Source organism: Apodemus sylvaticus, chromosome 20 (assembly GCF_947179515.1).
Source record: "Apodemus sylvaticus chromosome 20, mApoSyl1.1, whole genome shotgun sequence".
NCBI classification, from domain to species: Eukaryota; Metazoa; Chordata; class Mammalia; order Rodentia; family Muridae; genus Apodemus; species Apodemus sylvaticus.
This window is the reverse complement of record NC_067491.1, coordinates 55,505,736-55,526,158: the sequence shown is the minus strand read 5'-3', so window position 1 is coordinate 55,526,158 and position 20,423 is coordinate 55,505,736. Positions and strand designations below refer to the sequence as shown.

The 20,423-nt window shown below is 36.3% G+C and overlaps 1 protein-coding gene across 1 annotated transcript; it reads left to right on the top strand.

Annotated features, from left to right (window-relative positions):
* The first annotated feature begins 2,951 nt into the window (after window positions 1-2,951).
* LOC127670574 (vomeronasal type-2 receptor 116-like) lies at window positions 2,952-20,345 on the top strand. The gene is made up of 4 exons (XM_052165075.1): window positions 2,952-3,374; window positions 4,632-4,856; window positions 14,401-14,524; window positions 19,717-20,345. Exons 1-4 carry the CDS (start codon window positions 2,952-2,954, stop codon window positions 20,343-20,345), a joined length of 1,401 nt encoding a protein of 466 aa, XP_052021035.1.
* The last annotated feature ends 78 nt before the right edge of the window (window positions 20,346-20,423 follow it).

The window sequence follows — 20,423 nt, the reverse complement described above, 5'->3', positions numbered from 1 at the left end:
AAGTAGACCCAAGGGATTCTAGGTAACCTTGCCTCCTAATTTAGACCTGACTGGTGAATAAGGATACTTATAGCAGAAGAGAGATAGGCCAGATTTGAGTTCCTGTGTTTGGGGGCATAAAGAGAGATCATGAGAAGAATAGAGAGAAGGTGTTGAGAGGACAATGTTACATGACGTAGGACTGAAATTGACCATGAGTGCCAGACATTTGGATCTAAGATATGCCCAGATGGAACATGATTATTGGTGGGAAAGTAAATTCTAACAGTTTAGAGCATAGATATCCTCCCAGCTCTAGTGGTATAAACAGTTATTGTAAAACTAAAGGTGTGTGTCTTTCATCTGGGAACTGAATGTTCAAAGGCTGCATAGAACCCCCCCAGCTCGATATTAAATATGAACTACAGCAAATTCCCAAAACATTGTGGGGGCAAGAACTCACATTTACACTTGATCTTAGCCAAAAGGCTGAGAAGCTATTAAGAACTCACATTTAACAAAATTGATTTCAGATACTCCAATTAAAATATGTGCTGTCTCTTTAAGACTAGGAAGATGGGGAGAAGTAGTTCATTTGAGAGGTTGGGTTTTTCTAAGTCTTGTGAGGTGGTAGGGGAGAGTCTGGGAATATTATGTATGCTGGTTTGGTACACATGATTCCAGGAGGTGATTCCTGGCGGTGAAGAGTAGACTAAAATACAGCTATGTCTCCAACCCCAAACCGATTGGCAAATGTCAGAACTCATAAGCTACAAATTGTCAGACTCAAATGCCAGCCTGGGCTCTTCCATGGTGCTACTGTGTGTTGCTGTAGAGATGCAGCCTAATCTTGCAAATGTGGAAAGCCCTAGCTGTGCAGTGAAGCAGGCAAAGTCCTTCTGTGCAGAGAGCAGAGAGTGGGGCTTCATACATCCTGCAGTCAAGAGAATGATAGAGAATAACCTGAATTAAGGTGTCAATGCTACCTTAAGCAGCTGGTTTCCTTGAACGTGGGCTCCCATGGGAAACTGGTGACAGCTCAGTCTAGCAAATGGCACATGGCTCAAGTCAAAAACCCTCAGCGAATGAAAGGCAATTTGAATGAAGTCAAATAACAAGAAAAATATTAAATTAATTTATACAAAGAGAATGGGGGATGTAGGATACTTATCCACATAGATTTTAATTTCCAAAGAAGGATGAAATGGAAATTGATATAAACATTTTGAAGCATACATAGTTAATAAATAAATAAATAAATAAATAAATAAATAAATAAATAAATAAGGAAATGAATAAATAAATAAATAAGGAAATAAATCCAGGCCTTCGATCTGATACTTGGGAGACAACGGCAGAGACAGGTAGGTTCCTTGTGCGTTCGAGGCTTGCCTAGCCTACAGAAAAAATTCAAGTCAGTCTGGCCAATGCAAAGGAACTCTGTCTCAATAAATCATATTAATTGTTTTATATTATCAAAATGAAGGTTCTCATAAGTGAAATGATTATAATTGTATGGTGTATTCCCTTTTAATCAGAACAAAATAGCGTAGGCCTTAAAAAAAAAAGGTGTGTGGGCAGCAGGTACTGCTGGATTGAATCAATCTATACTTTTTGTGACATCAGATTGCTGAACCAGGGATATGCTGTTTGGAAGAGAGGCTCTATATTTTTGTTAACAGGAAAGAAGAAAAAGGCTTTGGAATTTTTCCAAAGTAACAAAGATCAGATTTGATAAATGAAGATTCCCTGAAGATCTCAGTTGCAGACAGGAGAAAATTAAAAGGACCAAATGCACTAGTGCTAAACCCTCTTTTGAAACCACTCTGAAATATATATGTACCCAGCCAGAACTTCAGCTAATATGGCCAATAAATGTTGTTGGCTACAAAATTCTCATAACTAATTACAAATAGTCTTTTCATATGAATGGAGTTTTGAATCCATGCAGTTTGAATATATGATCAAACTAATCTCTGAAGAAAAGACAGTTGTGATTCAAGTCATAGATTTTTTTATTTTTCTCTAGAATGAGAGTTGAAAGACTAATATATAGTAAACTGGATGTCTTATGTTGTGTTCTAGTTCATGGATGGAATTCAGAGATCAAACAAGCACTTTATGAATTTTCATTAACTCAAAATATCTCATATAAGAGTCATCTATTTTGATGAATTCTGAAAATAATTTCAGCTTTAAAGATCTCTTCTTCTATGCCTTTATATTAGGGCAGATAGAATTTAAGCAGAAATATATAGGGGATATAGAGTAAATACTACTTCAATTGATTTGAATATTTCATGTCTGCAACATCCTCCATAATGCTACTGTGCTCTTTTTTTATTTTTTTATTTATTTATTTTTTTTAGAATACCAACATGGAAATATGAGTTTATTCTTATACTGCTTTTTGCTACTGATGAGATTAACAGGAACCCGTATCTTTTACCCAACATGTCTTTGATATTTACCTTCCCTGTTGACATGTGTTTTGATACATTGGAAATAATTGATGAAATAAATTTACCACAAAAAAATAAAAATTTTCCAAATTATGTGTGTATATTTCCTGGATGTGATATAGGTCTTACAGGACCATCATGGACTATGTCTTTAAAACTGGAACTCTTTTCCAGTTCTCCAAAGGTGAGGCTCTCTGGGAAAAGAAGAGTTAACAGTTGGTCTGGGCCAATCCCAAGTTCCCACAGAGAATGAATGGGCAGCATGGGTCTGGATGTGCTTGTCTTTATATTCTAAAGTATTAAGGAATCAGATATTGACAGGACAGTAAAGTTTATATCATGAGAATGAATGAACTGGAAAAATAAGCAAATGTTTTATTGAACATTCAGATAAATATTATATTCAGATAAATATAGGATCCAATAGGAATAATACAGAACATTTACAGGGTAGACTTATCATCCTTTGTAGGAGTTCTGGAAGGTAAGTAACACAACTCATAGCTGAGAATGGACTTCCAGCCAATCATATTACTCACATTGGTTCCTCTGTTCTTCATTCTTCAGATTTTCTTTGGACCATTTCATCCTATCCTGAGTGATAATGTCCGATTTCCCCATGTCTACCAGATAGCACACAAGGATCCATGTTTACCTCATGCCATGGTTTCTTTAATGGTTTATTTTACATGGAACTGGATAGGGTTGCTCATTTTGGATAATGACCAGGGAACTCAGTTTCTCTTGGATTTAAGAGAAGAGATGCATAGAAATGGAGTCTGTTTAGCCTTTGTGAATGTGATCCCTGATAGCATGCAGACATACATGACCAGGGCTGAAATATATGATACTCGAATCATGACATCTTCAGCAAAGGTTGTTATCATTTATGGTGAAAAGAACTCTAACCTAGAAGCCAGCTTCAGAAGATGGGTATATTTAGGTGTACAGAGAATCTGGGTCACCACCTCACAATGGGATGTCATCACACATAAAAGAGATTTCAGCCATGATGCCTTCCATGGCACTGTCACTTTTGCACAGCATCATGTTGAGATATCTAAATTTAGAAACTTTATGGAAACAATGAACACTTCAAAATATCCAGTAGATATTTCTCAAATGAGACAGAAGTGGAATTCTTTTAATTGTTCAGGTTCCAATACCAACTATAGCTCAATGAATCATTATTCTTTCAACACTTCATTGGAATGGTTATCCCAGCATAATTTTGATATGGTCCTGAGTGAAGAAGGTTACAATTTATACAATGCTGTGTATGCTGTGGCCCACACTTACCATGAAGCCATTCTTCAACAAGTAGACTCTCAGGAAACAGAAAAATCCATTGGAATATTCTATGATTGTCAGAAGGTAAGGTATCTTACTTTCTATCATACTTAAATTATGTTATTTTTAAATGGCTTCAGAAATGCTGCTATAAATTTGGCAGAGACTTCTCTCAATACCAGGATTTCTATAACTTAAAACTCCCTAATGTAAACTTTGGGGATAAATAGATTGAACAACACTAACATTCAATGTATGACAACATTTTTATATGAAGATTAGTTACTTTTGTCAGAATATTTCTCAATATTTTGCCAAATTAGTTTAATATTTGAAATAGTAACTGGAATTTTTATCATAAAAACTTCAAGTGACAACTAGCATTTTTCTTAACAAATAGAATTCACATTGATCAAACTCATGCATAATTATTTTATGAAATGTCAGTTAATTATATACACAATTATATGGACTTTTTTTTTATTAAATTTATTTTTTATATCTGTGCTGTATTTACATGATTTTAAAACACCCCGTCTTCCTGTTAACAACTCCCAGAACCTCCACTCTTTCTGAATTTTATGGCTTCTGACTCTTTTCATATAATTAATAAATGTTCACATCTCTGTCATTATGTTACTCAATAGTTCAAAAACATTTGTTCTGTCAATTTCTGTCATAAAATATATATGAAGTTGTTTTTTTTTTTTTTTTTTTTTTTTTTTTTTTTTTTTTTTTTTTTTTTTTTTTTTACCTGCGAGATATCTTGTGTTCCATTAGGTAGGACACCTTCAATACAGTTGCTTTCCTGTAATATATTATAAATTATTGGACATTCACAGTGTCACTTTGCCTTAGTGAGTTGGCATATGTAATCATCTAATGATGCATCTCATTTAGATTGCTTCATTGCTGAAGAAGAGGGTATTCACTAATCCTGTCGGAGAACTGGTGAACATGAATCTAAGAGAAAACCTGAGTGCAGAATATGAGATTTTCAACATTTGGAATTTCCCTCAAAGCTTTGGACTAAAGACGAAAATAGGAGGTTACTTCCCTTATTTCCCAAAGAGTCAACAACTGCACATATCTGAAGACTTGAAGTGGGCCATGGGAGAAACACCGGTGTGTACACTGTAATTTTTATTCTTTTCTGCATGTTTATTTTATAAAATTTTGTGGCACTGGGTAATGGGTTAGTGGTAGAGAACAACTTCATGTCTTGTGACACACTTAAGCACCCATGTTTTATCGTTTACAAGTTGCTGTAAATCTAGATATTGGAGATCCTGTGGCTCTGGCTTCCTTGGAATACCTCAGGCGGCAAAAACATGTATAAAAACTTGAAAATATCATAAAAATGATTAGCCTATCAAATTTTGTAGTGAGACTAGTAAGTACTCTTAGCTATTGAACCATCTCTCTAGTGTCCCAAATATTTCCTTGCTTTGTTAGCCATGGGGACCTTGAAGCAATGGCAACTCAGAGGCAATGAGCATGCCTGGAGTATTTTGAGTCAACCAGCTTGGCATGGAAAAGAACTGATTTTACGACCGGTGCACACAATATTTAAGATGAATCTGGAGTACCTTATGGTGTCAGAAAGTAAAACCTGTAAAACACATTTAACGAAATAACAGTGAGGTTATGTAAAAAAGAAATAGTGTACATATATGAATAAAACTGCATTTAAGAATATATTATAATATACAGCATATTATATATTTATATAATAGAAATATATTTAAAACATCTACAATATACTATAAGTAATATTTATATACTATACAATGATATATAATATATGCATCATTTATACTATATTAATATAAAGTAGTTATATAATATATAATTAATAATATAATTCATATTAATATAATATATTTTATAGCATATGTATTCAGTTATGTTTCCTTAGAGAACTCTGACTACACTATGTAATGAAATCTTTAAACTAGTTGCTAAGCATTCAATAAACTAGAATTGATTTAAGGAATAAAGTCTCTTAAATGAAAAATATACTCCTAGACACAGAGTTATTTTTCTTATTAGTATATATCTTTAGAAAAGATGCGATCAAGCCACATAACCCTAAACTATTTTGACACTGGTGGAGATATGGGTAACTATTTTTATATTCCCGACTATCCTTACATGGTTCTACGGACCACAGTAAACTAATATATTCTGCATAGCATTTGAGTTTCTCTTTTCTTGTACATACTCTATTGCTCTTCTTGTTAAGCAAGATTATTTGTAATTATATATCTGTATCTATTTTACTTTTTTTCATGGCAATCTCTGACCTCCCAACTGGTCTCCATCTCACAGTAGTCTGTCGTTCCATTCTGCATCCCCTTTTTCTCTGAGAGGGTGGGCACCCCTTCGGTACCCCCCACACTCTGGTACGTCCAGTTTCCTCACAGTTATGGGCATTCTTTTCCACTGAGGATAGACATGGCAGCCCTGTTGGGAATGGATTCCACAGATAGGCAGCAGCTTTAGAGTCAGCCTTTGCTCCAGTTGTTGGCTTGTAGCCAACTATTAGAATGAGCATTGGGAACCCCAATGGAAGAGTTAGGGGAAGGAATGAGGGAGCTGAAGGAATTTGCAACCCCATAAACAACCAACCAGACCCCTGAGAGCTCCCAGGGACTAAATCACCAACCAAAGAGTTCACATGGCGGAACCCATAGCTGTAGGTGCATATGTAGCCAAGGATGGCCTTATGTGGCATTAGTGGGAAGGGAGGCCCTTGGTCCTGGGAAGGCTTGATGCCCCAGTTTAGGGGAATGCTACTTCAGTGAAGTGGGAGTGGGTGGGTGAGCACCCTCATAGAATTGGGGGGAGGGGGAATGGAATAGGGGATTTGTGGAGAGAAAACCAGGGAAGGGGATAACATTTGAAATGTAAATAAATAAAACATTAAGAAATTGCCAATTTGTTGCAATCCTACATCAGATAGAGCGCTAATATCCAATATATATAAAGAACTCAAAAAGTTAGACTGCAGAAAACCAAACAATCCTATTAAAAAATGGGGTACAGAGTTAAACAAAGAATTCTCACCTGAAGAACTTCAGATGGCAGAGAAACATCTTAAAAAATGCTCAACTTCATTAGTCATTAGGGAAATGCAAATCAAAACAACCCTGAGATTTCACCTTACACCAGTCAGAATGGCTAAGATTAAAAATTCAGGAGACAGCAGGTGTTGGTGAGGATGTGGAGAAAGAGGAACACTCCTCCACTGCTGGTGGGGTTGCAAATTGGTACAGCCACTCTGGAAATCAGTCTGGTGGTTCCTCCAAAAACTGGGCACCTCACTTCCAGAAGATCCTACTATACAACTCCTGGGCATATACCCAAAAGATTCCCCAGCATGTAATAAGGATACATGTTCCACTATGTTCATAGCAGCCCTATTTATAATTGCCAGAAGTTGGAAAGAACCTAGGTATCCCTCATCAGAAGAGTGGATGCAAAAAATGTGGTATATATACACAATGGAGTACTATTCAGCCATTAGAAACAATGAATTCATGAAATTCTTAGGCAAATGGATGGAGCTGGAGAACATCATACTAAGTGAGGTAACCCAGACTCAAAAGGTGAATCATGGTATGCACTCACTAATAAGTGGATATTAACCTAGAAAACTGGAATACCCAAAACATAATCCACACATCAAATGAGGTAGAAGAAGAATGGAGGAGTGGCCCCTTGTTCTGAAAAGACTCAGTGAAGCAGTATAGAGCAAAATCAGAACAGGGAAGTGGGAAGGGTTGGGTGGGAAAACAGGGGGAGGGAAGGGGACTGATGGGACTTTCGGGGAGTGGGGGTCCAGAAAAGGGGAAATCATTTGAAATGTAAATAAATATATCAATAAATTACAAAAAAACTCAGGAGAGAAATGAAAAAAAAGAAATTGCAAAAATAATTTCAAAATCTTAATATTATAATTATATAACATGCAGAAATATCACACAAAAATTGGTTCTATGTTTTATTTATATTTTTATAATTTTATTGATTTACATTTCAAATGTAGGCCCCTTCCAAGTCCTTCCTCCATATGCACACAACCGCATACCCCTTCTCATTCACTTCTAAGTGGGTGTTCCCCCACCAACTCCCACATATCCCTCCAGCATCTCTCTTTTCTGGGGCATCAAGCCTCCACAGGACCAAGTACATCCCAACTCACTGAGGACAGACAAGGCAGTATTCTGCTACATATGTAGTGGGGTCATGGACAAGTCCACATATACTCTTTCATTGATGGCTTAGTACCTGAGAGTTCTGAGGTATCCAGTGATACTAATGTTCTTCCTATGAGGTTATAATCCCATTCTACTCCATTAGTCTTTACCCTAACTCTTCCATTGGCTCAGTACAATGGTTGGGTGTAAGTTTCTACATCTGTCTTAATCAGGTGCTGGTTGAACCTTCCAGAGAACAACCATGCCCAGCTCCTGTCTGCAAGCACATCATAGCATTAGCAATAGTGTTGGGGTTTGGGGCCTGCCCATGTAATGGACCCCACTTGGTCTGGTTCCTGGATGGCCTTTCATTCAGTATTTGCTTCATTTTTTGTCCCTTCATTTCTGTTAGACAGGAACAGTTCTGAATTAAAAATTTTGAGCTGGGTGGGGGCCCAATTCCTCAATTCTGGGCCTTGTCAATGCACTGGAGGTGGTATCTGCAGGTTCCATATTCCCACTGTTGTGAATTTGGGCTAATGTTATCTCCACTGGGTCCTGGGATCCTTTCACATCCCCGGTGGCTGGGACTTTCTAATCGATACACCATCTCCCATCCCACACTCCTGTATAGTTCTATGCATTCTCCAGACCCTCTGCACTTCTCTCCTGTCTCCATGTATACATGATTCTGCCCTCAATTTCCCCTCTGCCTATCATACCTCTCCCACCAAGATCCCTCATCCCTCTGCTTCCCATGATGATTTTGCTCCCCCTTCTAAGTTGAACTGAGGCATCCACACTTGAGCCTTCCTTCTTGTTAAGCTTCATATGGTCTGTGAATTGAATCCTGGAACATTTTGGCTAATATCCACTTATCAGTGAGTAAATACCATGCATGACCTTTTGGGTCTAGGTTACCTCACTCAGGACGATATTTTTTTCTAGTTCTATTCATTTGCCTGCAAAATTTGTGAAGTCTTCATTTTTAATAGCTGAGTAGTATTCCATTGTGTAAATATACCACCTTTTCTGTATCAGTTCTTTGGTTGAAGGCCATTCAGTGTTGTTTCCAGCTTCTAGTCATTATAAATAAAGATGCTACCGACATAGTTTAGTATGTGTCCTTGTGACATGGTGAGGCATCTTTTGGGTATATGCCCAGGAGTAGTATAACTGAGTCTTAAGATAGTTCTATTTTCAATTTTTGGGGAACCTTGAGGTTAACTTCAATAGTACTTGCATTAGTTTGCAATCTCACTAGCAATGGAGGCATTTTTCTCCTTAATATCTTTGCCAGCATCTTCCATTATCTGAGTTTTTAATCTTATTCACTCAGATTATTGTAAGGGAGAATTTCCGTTTTGATTTGCATTTCCCCAATGACTTAGTATGTAGAGCACATCGTTTTGTGCTTCTTGGCCATTAGAGATTATCAGTTGAGAATTCTCTGTTTAGCTCTGTACTCCATGTTTTAATTAGGTTATTTGGTTTGTTGGTGTCTAACTTTTTGAGTCCTTTATATATTTACATATTATCCCTCTGTCTGGTTTAGAATTAGGGAAGATCTTTTCACAATCAGCACACTGCCATTTTTCCCTACTGACAGTGTCATTTGCTTTACCAAAGCTTTTTTTCCATGAAGACCTATTAGTCATTTGTTGATCTTAGGCCTGAGCCATTGGTGTTCTGTTCTGGAAAAGTTCCTCTGTGCCAATAAGTTCGAGGCTACTCCCATTATCTGTTCTGTTATATTCAGAACAGATATCTGGTTTTATGTGCATGTCCCTGTTGCACTGGAACTTGACCTTTGTACAAGGAAATAATTATAGATCAATTTGCTTTTTTTACTTGCAGACCGCCAGTTAGGCCAGCAATACCATTCTTTGAAGATGCTTTCTTTCCCCACTATATGGTTTGGCTTCCTTGTCAAAGATCAAGTATCAATAGGTGTCCAAGTTTATTTCTTGGTCTTTGATTCTATTCCATTGAACCACATGTCTGTCTCTACCAAAGCCATGTACTCTTTATGACCATAGGTCTGTATTACAGCTTGAGGTCAAGGATGGTGATTCCCCCAGAACTTCTTTTATTGTTGAGAATTATTTTCACTGTCCTGTTTTTTTTTTTTTTTTTTGGTTTTTTTTTTTTTGTTATTCTCTATGAAGTTGACAATTACTGTTTCTATCTCTGTGAAGAATTGAGTTAGTATTATGATGGGGATTATATTGAATCTGTAGATTTGTTTTGTTTTAGTAAGAAGGTCATTTAATTATATGATCCTGCTGATCCATGAGTGTGGGAGATCTTTCCATCTTCTGAGGTCTTCTTTGATTTCTTATTTGAGACACTTGAAATTCTTGTCATACAGTTCTTTCGCTTGCATTTTTAGAGTTACACCAACATATTTTATATTATTTGTGTCTACTTTGAAGGATATCACTTCCTTACTTTCTTTCTCATTCTGTTTATCACTTATATAAAGGAGGGCTACTCATTTATTTGAGTTAGTTTTATGTCCTGCCATTTTGGTGAAGTTGTTTATAAGCTGTATCATTTCTCTGGTGGAATTTTGGGCATTGCTTATGCATATTGTCATATCTCCTACACATAGTGATACCTTCACCTTTTACTCTGCAATTTTTATCCCCTTGATCTCCTTTTATTGTCTAATTGCTCTAGCTAGATCTTTGAGTAGTATATTGCATAAATAGAGAGCGAGTGGGCAGGTTTGTCTTGTTTCCAATTTTAGTAAGAGTGCTTAAGTATTCTCTCCATTTAATTGGATGTTGCCTATTGGTTTGCTGTATATTGATTTTTATTATGTTTACATATGTGCCTTGCATTCCTGATTTCTCCAAAACTTTTTAAATGAAGGGGTGTTGTATTTTGTCAAAGACTTTTTTAGCATCTAATGAGATGACCGTGTGATTTTATTCTTTGATATTAGTTAGTGGATAACATTGATCGAGTTCTGTATATTTTCTAATTCCAACCATTTGCCTAAAATTTTCATGAATTCATTGTTTTTAATTGCTGGGTAGTACTCCATTGTGTAAATATACCACATTTTCTGTATCCATTCCTTCATTGAGGGACATCTGGGTTCTTTTCAGCTTTGGCTCTTATAAAAGGCTGCTATGAACATAATGGAGCATGTGTCCTTATTGCATGCTGGTGAATCCTCTGGGTATATACCCAGGAGTAGTATAACAGGGTACTCCGGAAGTGTCATCCCCAATTTTCTGAGGAATTGCCAGACTGATTTCCAGAGTGGTTGTACCAGCTTGCAATCCCACCAGCAGTGGAGGAGTGTTCCTCTTTCTTGCACACACCTGCTGTCTCCTGAGTTTTTATTCTTTGCCATTCTGACTGATTTGAGATGAAATCTCACAGTTGTTTTGATTTGCGTTCCCCTAATGATTAATGATGTTGAACATTTCTTAAGGTGCTTCTCGGCCATTTGAAATTCTTCAGGTGAAAGTGCTTTGTTTAGCTCTGTACCCCACTTTTAATAGGATTACTTGGCTCTCTGGAGTCTAACATCTTGAGTTCTTTGTACTGGATATTAGCCCTCTATCACATGTAGGATTGGTAAAGACCTTTTCCCAATCTTTTGGTTGTTGTTTTGTGTTGATGGTGTCCTTTGCCTTACAGAAGCTTTGCAATTTTATGAGGTTCCATTTGTCAATTCTTGATCTTATAGCAGAAGCTATTGGTGTTCTAATCAGGAACTTTTCCCCTGTGCCCATGTACTCCAAACTCTACCCCACTTTCTCTTCTATTAGATTCAGCATATCCAGCTTTATGTGGATATCCTTGATCCACTTGGATGTGAGCTTTGTACAGGTAGATAAGAATGTATAATTTTGCATCATTCTACATGTTGACTGTTAGGTGAACCAGCACCATTTGTTGAAAATGCTGTCTTTTTTCCACTGGATGGTTTTTGCTCCTTTGTCAAAGTTCAAGTGACAATAGGTATGTGAGTTCATTTCTGGGTCTTCAGTTCTATTCCATTGATCTTCCTGCCTGTCTCTGTACCAATACCATATAGCTTTTATCACTATTGCTTTGTAGTAGAGCTTGAGGTCAGGGATGGTGATCCTTCCAGAACTACTTCTAGTGTTGAGAATCATTTTTCCTAACCTTTGTTTTTTGTTATTCCAGATGAATTTGAGAGTTGCTCTTTCTAACTCTATGAAGAATTGAGTTGGAATTTTAATGGTTATTACATTGAATCTGTGGATTGCTTTAGGCAAGATGGACATTTTTACTATTTTAACCCTGTCAATACATGAGCATGGGAGATCTTTCCATCTTCTGAGATCTTCAATTTCTTTCTTCAGAGAATTGAAGTTCTTGTCATACAGATCTTTCACTTGCTTGCTTAGAGTCACACCAAGATACTTTATATTATATGTGACTGTTATAAATGGTGTCATTTCTTTAATTTCTTTCTTAGCCTCTTTATGCTTTGAGTATAGGAAGGATACTGATTTGTTTGAGTTAATTTTATATCCAGCCACTTTGCTGAAGTTGTTTATCAGGTTTACGAGTTCTCTGGTGGAATTTTTGGCCTCACTTAATTATACTATCCTATCATCTGCAAATAGTGATATTTGACTTCTCCCTTTCCAATCTAAAATCCTTTGATCTCCTTTAGTTGTCTAATTGCTCTGGTTAGGAATTCGAGTACTATATTGAACAGGAAGGGAGAGAGTGGAAAGCCTTAACTTCCATTGATGTTGAGATATATTAATGATAAGTGATTTTTAATTCCTCTTGATGTTTATGGTGGTACTGTGTGCCTGTGATTCCTTTATTGTTGTTTTGCTACAAAATGATTAATTTTTTGTGTTTCTTTTGTGTAGTTATTTTTCTTGTGTTGGTATAGTCCTTCCATCATCCTCTGTTCAGTTGGGTTAATAGAAAGAGAATTGCCTACATTTGGTTTTTGTCAAAGAATATCTTCATTTCTCCATCCATGGTGATTGAAAGTTTTACTTGGTATATTACTCTGAGGTATCTGTGGTCTCTTAGGGTCTGCAAGACATCTCTCTAGGATCTTCTGGTATAGAGTATCATTTGAGAAGTCAGGTGTAATTCTAATAGGTTTACCTTCATATTTTGCTTTTCATTTTCCTTGCTGCTTTTAATACACTCTTTTTATTCTGAACATTTTGTGTTTTAGTTATTATGTGGTTGAAGAGATTATTTTTGGCCAAATCTATTTTGTGTTATGTAGGTTTCTTGTTTGTTTATAGCCTTCACTTTCTTTAGGTAAGTTGTGTTTCCTTCTATGGTTTTTGAGGATATTTTATGTGCCTTTGAACTGAGAATTTTTACCCGATTATATTTTTATTATTCACGTAGAAGTGTGGAATAGAAGATGGAGCTGGATTTCTCGGGTGGACGCAGGCCTCCCAGGCAGAGCTATGGGCTAGGCAGTAAGGTATTAGTTGAAGATTGCAGATAAAAGTAGGGACGGAAAAAAGGTGGCGTTCTGAAAAGATGGAGTAGGCATAAGAGATCTGGGTTTGCTGGATCCTTGCAGGCAGAGGATTGGGGTATGGGTGTCTCACCTGGCTGTTACCTGTGAGAGCAGACCTCCTGAGAGACAGGCAGAGCTGCAGGCTGGGGAGAATGGTGCCAATCCTGATTGCAAGTAGAGGTGTGGGCCAGAAGGAAGATGGGGCCACCATGTAATTTTTTAGTGAAACATTTTTGTATATCTTAGTCTTTCATTGTAACTTTAATTTTATTATGTCTCTAAGGGTCTCTAACCACCTGCTCTAAGATTATACACTGAACAAACCTTCACTATTCCATCCCACATTTTATTCAACAAATGTTCGTTTTCCCTTTTTGATTTCTAAACTTTTCAAACACAAAATTTTTCTACTAAGTAATCTGTGTGAATCATTTGAATTTAAGAAGAAACAAATTTTAATCTCTTCATCCAAACATTTATACTTGGGATGTGAAAGTACTTTCATACTATTTTATGGCCTTTAATTTAATTGCAGGTTTATACGAAATGCTCAGAGACCTGAATTTGGAAAATAATGCCTGAAACTAGAAGATTATTATCACTACAAATTTTACTCTCTTAATTATTATTTTGATGCCCTGGACAGTCACCATGACTAAGGCAACTTTAATTGGGGCTGACTTACAGGTTCAGAGGTTCACCTTATTATTATCGAGGGGGAAAGCATCACAGCATCCAGTTAGGCATGATGTAGGAAGAGCTAAGAGTTTTACATCTTGTGCCAAAGGCAAACGGGAGAAGCCTGGCTTCCTGGGAGCTAGGATGAAGGTCATAAAGCCCATGCCCACAATGACACACTTCCTCCAGCAAGGCCACACCTACTCCCACAAGGCCTCACCTTCTAATACTGCCATTCCCTGGGCCAAGAATTTAAAGACATCATAAGTACCAATACATAATTTATTTACATCAGGTACCCACATCTACATGCAGTATGATCTGTACCCCTGGATTCAGGAGATTTCATCAGGAACAGACACCAGACTGCTGCTTTAATTGTGTTCAGTGCCCAGAGAATGAGGTATCCAATGACACAGGTATGTGTTTGTGTGCAGAATAATTTGTTGATATCTTCTCTTTTACAAAATAGAAATTTAAATGAGTCTGAATGGAAACTGGAGATATAAGACATGTGTTTCAATATAATCATTTTACTTATATCAAGAATATTCTGAACCCTGGAAGAAACATGTACTGTCCTCCATAAACACACATTTTGTTCATATTATGTCGGTTACATAGTTTATATTTTCCAAAGAATATTTAATGGAAATATTTTAGCTATTATTCTGTCAGAAAAAATTGTATGTAGTATTGCTATACATATGTCTTCTTGTCCTTGACTCTATGCACAATTTAAATTGACAATATGAACAATACACCGTCTTGTTATCCTAAAAACCAAATTGGTTCCTGAGAGAGACCAGAGGCTCAGGCTCTTGTTATTATTTAATGAAATGTATTTAAGATATGAGCTCCTTGCAGAATAGAAGCACTTACTATGACAGAATTAGGGTAAGAGTATAAAACCCAAAAATTCACACAAAGATGTGGTAGTGTTATTCTGTGACCTACTGAGAGATAGAGGAAAGATTTATAAGATGTATTTTGTTGCTTCACATATAATTTGGAATATGTAGTTGAGAACAATAAAAGGGTTTCCCTCAACTAGTGGAAACTGAGGAAATACATCTGATTTGATGATTGTCTTCTAAATGTCAAATATATGCAAAAAATATATGTGTTCCGATATTGACATGCAAAAATCAACCACAGTACAATCATGCAATCATGCACATAATAATTCACCTAAGTATATTTTAGTTGAAAGGTAACTACATCCCCTTCCATTTCTCTATTCAGGACCAAATATTAACCCTGCTTGAAACTGTTATATATGTCTCCTCTGTTCTCAGATTAGTAGCAAAAGGATACTATAGAGATATACTATATATACATTAATTAAGAATAAATTTAATACAAGGGAATACGAATGGATCGATTTCCATTCTTCTGCATGCTAACTGTCAGTTGAACCAGCACCATTTATAAGGCTGTCTTTTTCCACTGAATGTTTTTAGTTTCTTTGTCAAAGATCAAGAGACCATAGCTGTGTGGGTTCATTTTGGGGTCTTAAGTATCTTCCATTGATCTGCCTGCCTGTCACTGTACCAATACCATTCACATTTTACCACTCTTGCTCTGTAGTTCTGCTTGAGACCCAGGATTCTGATTCCCCCAGTTCTTATGTCCTGGTTTTTTGTTATTCCACATGAAGTTGAGAATTGCTCTTTCTAACTATGAAGAAGTAACTTGGGATTCTGATGGGGATTGCATTGAATCTGTAGATTGTTTGTGGCTAGATGGCTGTTTTTATTATATTAATCCTGCCAATCACAAGTTTGGAGGTCTTTCTATCTTCTGAGGGCTTCTTCAATTTCTTTCTTCAGAGGCTTGAACTTCTTGTCATACAGATGTTTCACTTGTTTGCTTAGAGTCACACCAATATACTTCATATTGTTTGAGACAATTGTAAAGGGTATCATTTCCCTATTCTCTTTCTCAGCCTGTTTATCTTTTGAGTATAGGAATACTACTGATTTCTTTGAGATAATTTTATACCCAGCCACTTTGCTGAAGTTGTTAATCAGCTGTAGAATTTCTCTGGTAAAGTTTTTGGGGTCACTTAAGTGTTCTATCATATCATTTGCAAATAGTGATACTTTGATTTCTTCCTTTCCAATCTGTATCACTTTGACCTCCTTTTGTTGCCTAATTGCTCTAGCCTTAACTTGCAGTACTATATTGAATAGATATGGAGAAAGAGGGCAGCTATTCCCTGATTTTAGTGGCATTGCTTCAAGTTTCTCTCTACTTAGTTTGATGTTGGCTATTGGTTTGCTGTATATTGCTTTTACTATTTTTAGATATGGGTGTTGAATTCCTGATCTTTCCAAGACTTTATCATGAAGGGATGCTGAATTTTGTTAAATGGTTTTTCAGCATCTAATGAAATGACCATGTGTTTTTTCATTGAGTTTGTTTATGTAGTGGATTACATTGATAGATTTCCATGTGTTGAACCATTCTTGCATCCCTGGGATGAAGCCTACATGATTGTGGTGAATGATTGTATTAATGTGTTCTTGGAGTTAGTTGGCATGAATTTTTTGAGTATTTTTGCACAGATATTAATAAGTGAAATTGTTCTGAAGTTCTCTTTCTTTGTTGGATCTTCATATGGTTTTGTTATCAGCATAATTGTGACTTGATAGAATGAGTTGTGTAGTGTTTCTTCTGTTTATTTTTTGTGGAATATTTCGAAGACTGTTCATAATAGTAGTTCTTTGTTGAATGTCTACTAGAATTCTACACTAAAACCTTCTGGTCCCTTGCTATCTTTGCTAGAGCACCTTTTTGGGTATGTGTCCAGAAGTGGTATAATTGTGTCTTCAGGTTAAACTATTTCCAACTTTTAAAAGAACCATAAAGTTGTTTTTTAGAGCAGTTGTACAGGTTTGCAGGAGTATTCACTTTTCTCCATATCTGGGGCCTGCATGTGCTGTCACTTGAGTTTTTGATCTTAGCCATTCTGATTGCTGTAAAGTGAAATCTCATGGTTGTTTTGTGCTGCATTACCCTGATGGATTAGCATATTGAACATTTCTGTAAGTGCTTCTCAGCCATTCAAGACGCCTGTCTTGACAATTCTATTGAGGCCTGCAACCCAATTTTAATAGGGTTATTTGATTCTCTGGAGTCTAAATTTTTGAGTTCTTTGTATTTTTGGATAATAATCCTTGTTCAGGGAAGATCTTTTCCCAATATGCAGGATGTTATTTTCTCCCATTGATGATATCCTTTGCCTTACCAAAGTCTTTCAGGTTTTTTATGAAGTCCCACTTATGAATTATTGAACTTAGACTCTGAGGCATTGGTGTTCTGTTCAGGAAAATTTCTCCTGTGCCAATAATGTGTTCAAGGCTATTTCCCCACTTTCTCTTCTGTTAGATTCAGTGTATCTGGTTTTATGTTCTGGTTGTTGACACATTTGGACTTGAGTTATGTGCAGGATGATAAATATGGATTGATTTCCAATTTTCTACATGTAAATCACCAGTTAGACCAGCACTACTTTTTGAAGATGTTTTCTTTTTTCCACTTTATGGTTTTGAATTCTTTGTCAAATATCAAGTGTATATTCCTGTCGGGATTTATTTCTGGGTCTTTGATTCTATGCCATACATTGACCTGTCTGTCTCTGTATCAATAGCATGTGATATTTATCACTATTTCTCTGTATTACAGTTGCAATACAGGGATGGTGATCACCCCAGAAGTTCTGTTATTTTACAGAATTATGAGATTATCCTGCAATTTTTATTTTCCATATGAAGTTGAGCATTGCTCTTTCCATGCCTTTGAAGAGTTGTGTTGGAATTTTGGTGGGTATTGCATCGAACATGCAGATTGCTTTTGGTCACATGGTTATTTTCACTGTTAATCCTACTGCTCTGTGAACATTGGGGATCTTTCTGTCTCTTGAGTTTTTCTTCTATGCCCTCTGTCAGGGCATTGAAGTTCTTGACATACAGATATTTCACTTGCTTAGTTGTATTTATACCATGATATATGTTATTTGTGTTTATTGTTACTGGTTTTGATTCTCTAATTTATTTCTCAGCAACTAAGCATTTCTACAAAGAAGGCTCCTGACTGGTTTGAGTGTAATTTTATATCTACCACTTTGGTGAAGTTGTTTGTTAGCTTTAGAAATTCTCTTGTAGAATTTTGTGGATCCCTTATATATATGATCATTTCTGCAAATAGTAATACCTTGACTTCTTCCTTTCCAATTTTTATCCCATTGATCTCCATTTGTTGTCTAATTGTTCTAGCAATAATTTCAAATAGTATATTTCAAAGATAGGCAGAGAGATAGTGAGCATCCTTGTCTTGCCCCTGATTTTAATGTGATTGCTTCACCATTCTCTCCATCCAATTTGATGTTGCCTGTTGGCTCAGTGTATAATGTTTTTTATTATGTTTACACATGTGCCATGAATTTCTGATCTGTTCAAAACTTTATTTATTTATTATTTATTTTTATTTTTCATTTTTTTTCAAGTTAAAAATATGTAATTATTTTATTTTATTCTCATTATTGTTTTGCCTACATGTATGTCTATGTGAGTATATCAGATCCACTGTAATAGGAATTAAAGGAATCTGTGAGCTCCCACAATGCATCTGGGACTTGAACCCTGGTCCTCTGGAGGAGCTGTCAATGAATGCTCTTTACTGCTGAGCCATTTTTTCTGGAATTAACTCCCTTTTAAGCTTTTTTCAAAAATCAAACAAATGAAATTTATTTTAAAATATACAACTCAGTATTGACATTTTTTTGTCTTTGTTTTTTAAGTATGTTTTTTGTATGAAACAGAATGATGGAACCTCTTTACATAACCCAGCCTCTCAGCCAGTGTCTATTTATTGGGGAGTTGAGTATGCTGATGTTTTTAGAGAAGGCATGTTTCTAGAGAGGTAACTGAGAGTTTTATACAGCATCTTCAGGCAGCAGGATTTAAAAATCCATTGGATTGGTAGAGGTTTTAAAATCTCATAGCCTACGCTTATTGGCCCACTTTCTTCAACTAGGACACAGCTTCTAGTTCTTTCAAATTTTGGTACTCAATAAATAAATAAATAAATAATAATAATAATAAATAACAAGCAGATAAATCTGACCCTATGTGTGTCATTCTCATTCAAACAACCCATGTAACCTCCTTTTGGTGTCTTACAGTTTTTGTTATACCATAACAAAAAATGAAGTTATTCTAGCTTCATAAGTGCTCATGATATATCAATTTCAAAACTTTAAAATAAAAATCAGAAAGCAGATTATACATTTAAACATTTAGTGTCCAAGAAATTCACCAATTTGTGATCTTTTAAATTATGATTTTTAAAAACTTTTATCAATATCAGAGATAATTCTTATAAGTAAGTGTCTTCTCTCTTTATCCTGAAAGTGGTATGTTACACTGCCAGGGACGAACTGCTTCAGAGCAGCATGATCTTACTGCTCCCTACAACATCAAACAAGAGAATTGTTGCTGAACAACAAAATGTTTATTGTGATATCCTCTGATTAATACAGATACTAAATGATCGAGTGTATAATGAGGAAATTTTCTTAAGGTTTGTTGTTAATGTTCTCCAGCAGATCTGGAACAGTGTGTGAGCTGTCTACCTGATGAGTATGCCAACACAGAGCACACACACTGCCTGAAAAGGCATCTCTCCTATCTGGCCTATGAAGACCCATTGGGAATGGCTCTTGCTTGCATGTCCCTGTGTTTCTCTGTACTCACAAGTCTTTTATTTGGTACTTTCGTTAAATACAGTGACACTCCTATTGTGAAGGCCAACAACCGCAATCTCAGTTACATCCTACTAATCTCCATCACACTCTGTTTCCTCTGTGCTTTGCTTTTTATTGGGCATCCTAACATGGGTACCTGCATACTGCAGCAGATCACATTTGGTGTCTTTTTCACAGTGGCTTTATCTACTGTCTTGGCCAAGACAATTACTGTGGTTCTGGCTTTCAAGATTACTACTCCAAGAAGAAGAATGAGATCAATGTTGATATCAGGGGCACCTAACTTTGTCATTCCCCTCTGTACCCTGATCCAACTTGTTCTCTGTGGAATCTGGCTAGCAGTATCACCTCCTTTTATTGATACAGATACACAGTCTGAACATGGGCAGATCACCATTGTGTGCAACAAAGGCTCAGTCATTGCATTCCTTCTATTTCTTGAAAACATATTCTCACACCAAGCTTTATAATCCATTGGCCCTCAAGATATTCCCGTTCTAGAGAAAGCATTCATTCTCCTATACAAGGAGATGCTCAGTTCCACAGCT